The sequence below is a fragment of the Schistocerca serialis genome, chromosome 5 (genome assembly GCF_023864345.2).
Source record: "Schistocerca serialis cubense isolate TAMUIC-IGC-003099 chromosome 5, iqSchSeri2.2, whole genome shotgun sequence".
NCBI classification, from domain to species: Eukaryota; Metazoa; Arthropoda; class Insecta; order Orthoptera; family Acrididae; genus Schistocerca; species Schistocerca serialis.
Genome location: NC_064642.1, coordinates 350,317,098 through 350,328,115, shown reverse-complemented (window position 1 = coordinate 350,328,115; position 11,018 = coordinate 350,317,098). Strand labels below are relative to the sequence as shown.

Sequence of the window (11,018 nt, the reverse complement as noted above, 5' to 3'; positions counted from 1 at the left end):
AACACCCTCTGGTCCTGTCCGGTCCTCGTATCACCCAGGCCAAACCAATGAAACACAAGCAAACATGAACTGTGCAAGCAAAGTCAACTTTACCCCAGGTGGTACACAACCCGCCCGCCGACAGGTGGCAGCTGGATTTTCGGATTCTTAGAAGTCCAGGCTGGCACGGCAGAGAATATCGAATATCTCTGGTAAGTTTCCCTACAGGCAGAAAACATTCATTTGAAAACTAAACTTCGATACATTGATCCAAACACGAAAACTAAATAATCTCACATAAGAAATCGACCGACAAAAAAATTCTCATCCTTGCTCTTCAAGAACCCCGACTAACTGACAATAAAACCTTGCATTAAGGAAACCACTGCATCTTCAAAAGCAAAATACAACAAAAGGTACCGAAAGGCACACCAATGTTCGACATGGCAATTCTCGAACACAGATCTATCACCAACTCTGTCAAGGAAATCACACCCATCAACACTCGACTTATGACTATGCTCATTCACAGCCCCAGCAAAAAATATACACTCATCAATGCACATGCCCCCAAAAACATCGAAAATAAGAAAAACACCGAAAATGTCTAAAAATTCTGGAAAACAATCGAAAAAGCTATGAGCAAAATTCACCAAGATGACGTGAAAATACTAATGGGAGACTTCAACTCTCTATTTGGGAAAGAAAAACCTATAGAAAAATCATTGGTACAAATTCAACACACCGAAACACTTACACCATCGGCACTCGTATGACATTTGCCAACAATTCAACCTCAAAAGGATGTCTACCCACTTTAGGAAAAAAACAGTTCCCAGCTAACATGCTTGGCTACCAGGTGCAAGCTGCTTCCGTTCGCCTTTCGAGACACGCTGACAGATAGATTTTTAATCCTTTTGTAGCAGAGCAACGAGCAGGCAGATACAAACTTAATAAGGGAATCGTAAGACAATGCTCGAGCAAAATTCGTCTTGCTACTTTCAGTAACCCTTAGGGTCAGAGCGAAAACCTTACGGTACTGCGAAATTCATAATGCCACTTTTGTTTTCTGCCGACATATTTTTTGTTGTCGTGAATACGTAATTTTATCTATGAACTGCCACATTTTCATAATACTTGCGAATGATACAGGAAATGAAGTAAATACAGATCTTTTCGAAGTCAAAAGTCGGTAATATCCTACTAACTAGTGTTAAAATAAGCTCAATCGTCTTACAGATACTAAATGCTTTATTAAGATAGACTGCTGTCGTGATGTTTCTGTAGTAAGCTGAATTTAGTTTGTATTACTATAGTGAATATTTTAATTGCGTTTTCCATTAGTTTACTGAACGCAACAGTAATCATCAAGGAGAAATTAATCAGCAGCAGAATTTTCTTTCACGATATGTAAAACAATCTGACAATGCTAAAGTAGTTTACAAATTCTATGCCCGTAGAAACCTACTGGTTCTAACGATGTCATTAAACCAGTGTAGTTTTAAGAGTATTTTCATCTAGACATGAATTTCCTTGACGGGTGATCGATCAAGAGCGGGAAAGGTAAAATTTTACGAGTATATGACGAGAGGGACAAGTGCTTGAGAGAGGACTTCCCTATCAATACAAGTGCCTGAGACACGACTTTCCTATCAATCTCCTGGATAGTTTTGTTTCTCAAGTCAACAGAGTGCGTTATCATGCAGTAGCACAGGTGATGTGGTTCTGTTGCTCGATTTTCTTACACTGCGACCGAAAGGTGCCTCAGCTGTTGGCAACAAATTCCAGCTGTGATGCACACACTCCTTGGGACAGAATTCGTAGCCCAAAACACACTTCTGGAGCTATAAGATGTAAAATATTATGTTCACACTACTCTTTGCTCGAGTTTACGTCTTTTGGTGGGGCACAGCCTTTCATTTCTTCTTAGGAAGTTAACGATAAAGGCATCATAACACGTCACTAGTAACAATACTGCATAGGAATGCTCAATGAGCGACCTGATGACGTTCAATAAGTCACTCCGTTGAATTTGTTGTTTCTGTTGACTTGAGAAACAAAACTATCCAGGAGATTTTGTTGTTTCGAATTAGAGCATGCAGTACTCCTACATCAGACTTCTGAACTTTGCCTGTTGAATGCAAATGTCGCATGATGGTTATTAAATGGTAATCCATCACATATATCAGTAGTCGAGACTTCCTTAGTGTGGAAAATCATTCATGCCAGAACGATCTGGCGTATTTTTCCCAAAAGCACTCGCTCCACACACAGTTCAAATCTTTCTATCTGCCTCCTCTGCATTCACCCCTCTGTTATACCGAAAGTAAATATTGTGTTGCAGATGTTACACCTATTTCCACTTGCGACTCAGTTTTACAATGCTTAACCGTAGTTAATGATTTTCAGGTATGCAAAATCCAATGCTTAACTGCAAGATGATAACTAGAACTTCAAATTCGAAAATGTCAGATGATGCATACACTGACAGCGTCGCGCTGCTTTCACATGGGCCGCGCCGAATTTCAGGCGGCGGGGTGGCGTCTGGCCGGTGGCCGGTAGCAACACCGACTCAAAGGAAGGCCTCGGCGCTTGTTCGTGACGTCACGCCAGGTAGGCACGGCGAACGCCAGGTCTGTTGCAGGCAGAAACGCCTGGGCGCGCTTATCACTATAAATCTCTTATTTTTGGACAAAATGTTTGGTATTCTTTTGGATTCTGCAGTTTTATTTAGATGAAAGATTTTTCTTACTATCGTAAAGCTGCAAATGAAGATCATAGTTCTGTATTACTGAATCCAGTCGAAACAAACGTAGATCAATATGAGAAGATGCTTTGCCCCATTGCAAGCTTCGGAAGTTTTATATTCAAGTAACTATATTCACTTAATCCATTTCGTTATCAAAACTGAACCCAACCCCCTTATAATGAATTCGTTTCTTTTATTTATTTATTTATTTACATCTGACATCGTCACTGAAAATGTGTACTAATTTACATGTGTAAAAGTCCAACTGTTGCCAGTCATTAGATTACAGTCGTTTTCAACGAAAGGAATTCTAAACGGGAAACAAAATAGCTTCATACATCGAAAATACGGCTGAGCTTAAACTTTTTTTAAACACGCACATTAGAAAAGATAAATATTCCCCTCTTGCAACTGAAAGGGGAACGTTTATAGGGTAAAACAATTTTATTTGATAAAACAAATATCTCTCTCTTGCCTCTTCTTCTGTCCCCCACCCCCTCCCCCAACGTGTACGATCGCAAGATATTTCATTCAGTGCTCCTCACCCCATAGTCAACCAAGATACCTAAAGAAGAGCACCAATATGTTCACAGTTTCTTGTAAAAGCAACCCAGTACAAACGTAACTTCCTCAGATTTACAAATAAGGTAAAGGAGCACGAAGTCTGTTGGTGCTGGACCATGAAGTTGTTTTTGTATGTCAATCCTGAAAACAGATGGAAATTTAAGTTCAGAAGTACACTATTTGTTAAGAAGTGTAATGCACAATTAATTGATTGCAGAAATCTCTCAGAACAATGTGTGTCGGTCAACTGCTGCCAATAGTTTCACATTTTCCTGTGTCAAAGAGACACCACCATGATGAGTATAATATAGATAGTCCCAGGTGCTAACACTTTGTACACATTTAAATTTTTTACATACAACTCTTTCACTAATAAGAAAGACTAGCTATGAAACCCACTATGCATGTAACATAACACATTTTCAGATCCCTCAGTGATAAAAGGACTGTAGAATATACACTCACTGTGCAAAAAATTAAAAATTAACCGAATTCAAGTACAGCAGTATATGCTTTGCAAAGAAGTGTGATGAATTATGGATTTCACCGGTTGTACAAGTCACTCGATACAAGATGTGCTGCTCTCTTACCAACTGAAGTGTCATGTTTTCTTGTTAAGAGGAAAAACACACTACCATTATGAATGTAATGGAAAAGAAATCAATCTTATGTGATAACACTTCAGAATGTACACAATAAAAATTAAATTTTCACATCTTGCAGTGTAATGAAGAAACTTTATAAGCCAACACAATTTTAAGAAATAAAATACATATCTTTGTGTCTTTCTTCCTTCCTTCTGCTGCAATGTGTACAGAGACAAGAAATTTCATTTCATTAACTTCCAAAGCTCCAAATACCATAGATCAACCAAAAAGCCTTCAGAAGAGCCCAATTGTGATCGTAGTGTGTTGCAGAAGCAACACAGTGTACACTAACTTTCTTATAAAATGTATTAATAATGTATCAACAGCAACAACTCTGTTGGTGTTGGACTAATGAAATTTAAGCATGGCAATATATGCTTTGACAAGGGATTTAATGAATTACATACTGTACTGCTTGTGTAAGTCACTTGAACACTATGTGTTGAAAACTTATGGTGTAGTACAGCATAAATTTCATTTTCCTATCAGGGATGACCATAATCATTACTGTAAAACAGAAGCAGAAATTTGTTTGTCCTAGTACTTCAAATAAATTTCAACTTTTGACCTACTACTCTTTTACCAATATTTAACATAATCTTCTATCCATGTATGACATTTTCAGTGTCCTGAGTGGTAAGAGTTTAGAAAAAAAAGTAAATGCCATTTCCTTTTGTTTTAATAATAATAACACAATTACAATTACATTCATATGGGTCATTCCATGTTAAAGAGACTTTGTGACAAAAAAAATTAAAATGACAATATTACAAATATAACCTTAAAATGCCAAGTTAAAAGTACATTTGTTCATTGTAAAATAATCATGAATATGAAAAAATGAAATTTCTACCTTCACTAAGTGTTTAAAGTGCACTACTCTATGGCACCACAGAGAGGTATGTTTTATGCTATTTCGAAATGAGTATGAGTTGTGTTGTCTATGGCTGAATGTTCTATTGTTGCAAAAAAATATTGAAGTCAACATTGTTATAGCTCATAATAATTCTTTTTGTTGAGGTAAGCTAATTGGATTTCTTTATTTTATTAGTTTTATAATATATATGCAGCTTGTAACACCCATAGCAAAAAAGATACAACAGTTTAATATCTAATCTAGTAAATTTCTTCTGTACAATACCTTTCTGTAAAAGTGAGGTTATGCACGTGTTTTTTCAATATCATATCATATCATTACGTGGCATTTTGAAATCTTATTTAACACTCTTAGAGCTGTTACCGGTGTTACTAATTTTTGTTTCGGTTGTTACTTAAAACATGCGTAACACCCGTAACTTGAATTGGAAGGTTTAATGCCACCTTCATCTTTAGTAGGCGTGGGCCCTATATTTAAATTATAACCAAAGGGTATTATTATGAATGAAAAAAGTTTTTTAACTATGTTTATTACATATGAAAACAGTTTTAAGCATGAAAACTAAAATTTTTATTCCTCTGCATACATTTGTTTAAGCACTACACCTAAATTATAAAAGTTAATTAGGGCATTAACATGACTCAGCTGACGTTCTCCTAAAAAGTTAATTAAGCCCAAAATTCTTTAGATTACATATAGTTTGTTTTCCATTCTAACTTTTCCAAGAACAACAATATTGCTAACCCAAGTTTTAAATTTTATATAGGCCCAGTAAACTGCTTATTGTGGCAAATTCTAGTCATTCATAAGAGCCTATGTTTAACAATGTGTTTTACTTTTATCTCTCTGCACAGTGTTATGTTTATACATTAATAGGCCTACATTATCAGGATTTCTAATCTCTCTTCAAATGGACTTTGCAGAGAATTATGCTTTAATTTCACAAGATGAGGTACAGAGTGCACACTACACAAGTAACTATTTGCACTTTCTGGATTTGGTTTGCAAACCATGAAGTCAGATCCTATGCAGTCATCAGTAACGACCTTTCACACAGAATATATTCTGTGTGCACTTTTCTTAAAACTGTTATAACAGATATTAAAAAAGCGTTTCCTAAAGTTAAGAGTTCAAAAATAAATATACTTTGTCCAATCTATGTTATTTTGAGAGAGACTTTGGATTGACAGTTGAGTGGAATTTTTTTGCCAGTTCACATGGTAAAGGAGCCATGGATGGCATTGGAGGTGCACTGAAGAGAAGTGTGTGGACAGCTGTTAGATCTAGGAAAGTTATTATTAACAACCCAATTGACTTTTATGACTACACTCTGAAGAATTTTTCTAAAAGTAAGGCACTATGTGTTGGTAAGATAGCAGTGGAGCATAACATTCCTATTTTGGATGAAAGGTGGAAAAATTTACAAGCGATTCCTCAAAATCCAGGGCTGCATCACTTTCAGCCTTATAACACAACTGATTTGCTGGTTTCAAAAACAGGAGAGTCATTAATGACAAGGGTGTCAGTATTTATTACTGAGGAGGCCAAAGTTAAAACATTACATGCAAAAAGATGCATAAACTTCTATGAAGTGTGCAGTTCTGATGATTCTGATCAGGAGACTGTTTCACTATCTGAATCACAAGACAATATTGGAAGTGCTTGTGAGTTAAGCCTAACTAATAAAATTGAAAAGTCTGATTTAAAATTTGGGTTATTTGTCTTGGTTGACATTCCAAGTGACAAAAAGAAGCCAACCCTATCCAAAATTCAATACCGTTACTTGGGAATCTGCCAGAGTGAGGTTGATGAAGAGGAGGTTGTGAAAATAGTGTTTCTGAAGTCAGTAGGAAAAAGTAAAACACTTTTTAAACTAGATGAAACTGATGTTTGTTTTGTGAAATTCAGTCAAGTACCATCTAAGATAACAACACCAGAAATCAAACAACAAGGTTACCGTTTGTACTAAGAGTTCAATTTTGAGTTGGATGTTGCTGAAAAAGATTATTAAATGAAGTTTTTAAACCTATCAATAATAAGAAAACATTTTTGTCTTAAAATGACTAGGCCTACAAAATGAGGTAAATGTTAGGTAAGTAAGGATATCTTGGCCTAGTTGTACTATAAAACTGTAACAAAATTTTTTGTGTAATAAATAGCGTTATCCTTCAAATATGTTTTCTTAAGTACATACTTTTATTCCAAATAGACTACAATACCAATTTCCTTATATATATATATATATATATATACACACACACACTGAGTTATGATGTCCAAAAAAATAAAAATTTATATTTCAAAATAAAATTTGGGGCAATACCTCTTAACAGTTGTTTTACAAGAATAAAAGTTTCATCAAGTATGCAGAAATTAGAGAATTCCCTAACTCATAACAGGGGCCGGATCTACTTTTGGTAACACCTGTAACACTAATTTTTTGACTGATAACCAGGAGAACAATAAAACAATTCCAGTATCAACATTTCTAACATGAAATATAATGTAAGCCTTAAAAGTTTTCAATATTAAATTCAATAAATATTTTTCATTACATTATTTTTCCTGATTTTAAGGTGTGTCCATGAAACACCCGTAATTATGGAATTGCCCATATATTTCTTAACTTAATGTCTGTACTTTCCTCTTCTTTTTAGCATTACTACATTCATTAAATTTTTTCACATAATCATTGAGGAGAATATTTGTAGAAACAAGTAACAGCTCACTTAGTACTCTATCTTTACAGTGTCCTTTTTTACAAGTGAAGTGTGGTAGGAAGAAACCTAATGTGTTTACCCTGCTAGTTGTCAAATGAATTACAAGCTCTCTCTGATTGCTGTGTCTCAGGAATGCTGTCTCCCTACTACTTTCAATTAACTTCAGTACTGTTATGTAGTTGTACATGACAGCATTCACCATATCCAAGTGTGGGTACAGCAGGCCTCCCCTGTCCATAGCTGCTATTAAAGTATTATTACAAGCACTGTTTTCAGGCAATGCTCCCCTGTCCAAAACCATGACTGAAGCACAAAATTCACACTTAAGTCTCTTTAGAGCAATCCGAGTACAATATCCAGATAAATATGTAAGAAGAGGAAGCAGTTTCTCCACCTCCTTCACATCTGTAGGTGAATATTCAATGTGAATTGTGTCACTAACAGTAGATATCGATGATCCAGTAGTGGTTTCCAGATCAACTGGAAATGTAGGGAGATTTTGTTCATCAGTATCTGTAAGAGAAACAGTTATATTCCCAAAGAAACTGGATTGCAATGGAAGGAGGTGTTGAAGTCTTATCTTACATTCAGTTTCAAAGACTTGTCTCAGTGATACTAAGTATTGTGAACCTGCATATGTTCTGTAATTGCCAAACCTTGCCTCAAGAGCATCTGTCTGTATTTTACCTGGCAAAAAGTACTTGAAGCCAAGTTCATTAATACAGTACTTGGCCATTTCAATTAGACCATGAGTGGTGTTTGATAGTGCCCAGTGGGTGTCTCGTGTAAGGCAGTTGTACTTTAACCCCATCTGGTCCCAAACATCTAGCCAGTTCAAAAATTTATTCAGAAACAAGAAATTATCCTCATCTCCTGTCACAGTCAGTGGATGCTTAAGTGAATTTTTCAAACGTTCACCTTTGTATTTTGTTTGTACATTCACCACTGACCACCAGTTTTCAATTAAAGTAATAAAATCTGCAGTACTCTGATATTCATAAAGGTTGTGTTCCTCACCTAAAGTGAGAAGCCCCTGTACAACATATGGATTGAAAACATTTAATGCATATTTTACATTCTGCCTTTCAAAATTAGATGGACAGAGAGATTTCATACACAAGCCATAGGAGTACTTAATGATTGTTTTACTTTCCAAGGCATGGAGTTTCTTCAGAGTAGAAAATGAAGCAATTTTTAATGCCAAAGTTTTGTCCATGTTTTCAAAATTGGGATATGTGAGGACCTGCTGGGCATCTTTCTGGTTGATCCAATTGTTCCGAATGCATTTCAACACATGCACACTATTAATGATAAAAAATAATGGTGAACTAGGGTCTGAAGGATGGGGATAAACCACACTCTTTTTTGGTGGTGTTGAGAAATATGCCATACATTTTCTGTTTATGGAATTGTTATCAGTCACAACACAAATCACTTTGAAACCAATACTGTGCAAGCCTGTTATAACATTTTTGACATATGTAAAAAGATCACATGCCTGAAGAGTGTTTACAGGAAGAATATGTACAACTTCTTTAAATGAAGACAAAAGGCTCTGGATCATGAAAACATATACAGAGCTAGCTGCAGTGGTACCATTGAATGCAGTTCCTAAAATATTGCCTCCCTTATAGTCCAAGTATGGTTTGATGTGCATCTCATCTATCATTAATGAGACAACATGGTCCTCTGTCTTTAAATAACTAAACTTCTGTTTAACATAAGCAAGAAAGTTGTCTTCCACCTGTTCCTTCTGAGGGCTTGCACCAAACTTTAAACATATCTTCTGAAGTGTACGAGGATGTGGCACAGACATGTAATGAGACTTTCTCATAAACCTATATGCATGTGGGGAAATTGAAAATAATATGGCACAAAAAACAATAAATTCAGGAGAATACCTCAAGCGTTCTTGGGCTACAGGCAACAGCCTAACTTGTTCCATTAGAAATTCTATATTTCTCTCTTTTCCTTCTGTAACTTTACTAACGTTTTGCAACACATCACAGATTATATTAATGTTGTCCTGTGTACTTTGAACATTGGCACTTATGGACAGTAGTAGTTCCAAAATATTATTCACTTGACCAATATCCTGAATCTTTTTCGGAAAAATGTGACTCCCTACAGTTTTTAAGGCTGTTTGTTCTTTAAAAACATTTATCTCTAAATCGCATGTTATACAAGCGGACACTGATAAAAATGGCACAAAATTTGAAGTGTCAATAAAAGCAAATAACACACATTCCTTTTTCTTAACCACAGTCCAACATTCACTAAATGTTTCCCGTTCCAAACAGTCCATAAGTTCGCTAAATGTTGTGAATCTTCTCCTTTCCTCAAACATTTTATATGTACACAAGGATTCAGATATTGCAGCAGACACAGCGCTGTTGTCCAATCTTATTCTTCTTGCCTCTGGGTCTTCTCGTTTATTCTGTACCACTGTCAGGTATTGAGGACAGTTGGGAAAAATTGATGGCACAGATTGAGCTCTAAGTCGCGGTGTGTAGAGTGGAGCCACTATTTTCCGTCCAGTTGTCTCGTCAAAGCACTCTGTATGTTTCAGAACATCCTCTTTTGGAAAGTGTAGTTCACATACCTGAAAATAATTTCGAAAATAATGACTGAAGTTGAAGACTAATTCGATTGTGTTAGAGCTCATACACATCGTACAATTATTTTCAATGGAAATCTTTGCTACAACCTGACTTGTCACAACACAGCTAACTGTATGATCTTTACTCTGAAAAGCAGTATTTGCCTCCATGCAGGTCAAATAAATCGTGCCTTCGAGTAAATAAAAAAAATGTAGAAAACGCTATTTCGTCTATTCAAGTGTGAATACTAGTTGCTGAACTGACCGGTCAAAATTCGTTTACTACGTAAGACTAAAGACACAAAACCAGTAGTGGTGCCTGGGTACAATATCGTACAGGTCTTCAAAAGGTGTAAATAAAGAATATAGAACTATAAAAACTGATGTCATGGAACGCTATCGGATTTACTTACTTTGGAATACTTGGTTGGTGAAAATGCATCCCTGTGAATGGCGGCAATCCACTTACGACGAAGGTTCGTCGTTAGGAAACGAAAACACATGGACCTTAGGTCCATTTGCATAATTCCCGTTACAGCGAGGAACACAGCACTTGTACACCATGGTGAAAACTCTCACTATAACTGCTGTAGTGGAAAACACACAATAAGTTGCACAAAAGGAACGGCTCTGCACAGCTAACACTCACGATCGTACGCCATGTGGCTTGCCTACCCGTTGTGACGTCACTAACGACTGATGACGTAGCGCCCAGGCCTTCCTTTGAGTCGGTGTTGCCGGTAGCCGCTGCAGCGCGAGGAAACGCTCGAGCGTAATAAGGCCGGTTCCCACTAGAGCGCGGCAGCGCGTCGTGCGGCAACGGCAGCGGCAAGCGTTTTCCGCTTTGACGCGGCGGCTCGCGGAATTGGCGTTCCCATCTGGA

General features: G+C 36.6%; 1 protein-coding gene across 1 annotated transcript; it reads right to left on the bottom strand.

Annotated features, from left to right (window-relative positions):
* Positions 1–4,659: 4,659 nt before the first annotated feature.
* LOC126481016 (uncharacterized) lies at positions 4,660–10,779 on the bottom strand. The gene is made up of 2 exons (XM_050104475.1): positions 10,549–10,779; positions 4,660–10,138 (listed from the first exon to the last, which is right to left on the bottom strand). Exons 1-2 carry the CDS (start codon positions 10,657–10,659, stop codon positions 7,439–7,441), a joined length of 2,811 nt encoding a protein of 936 aa, XP_049960432.1. The 5' UTR covers positions 10,660–10,779; the 3' UTR covers positions 4,660–7,438.
* Positions 10,780–11,018: the final 239 nt, after the last annotated feature.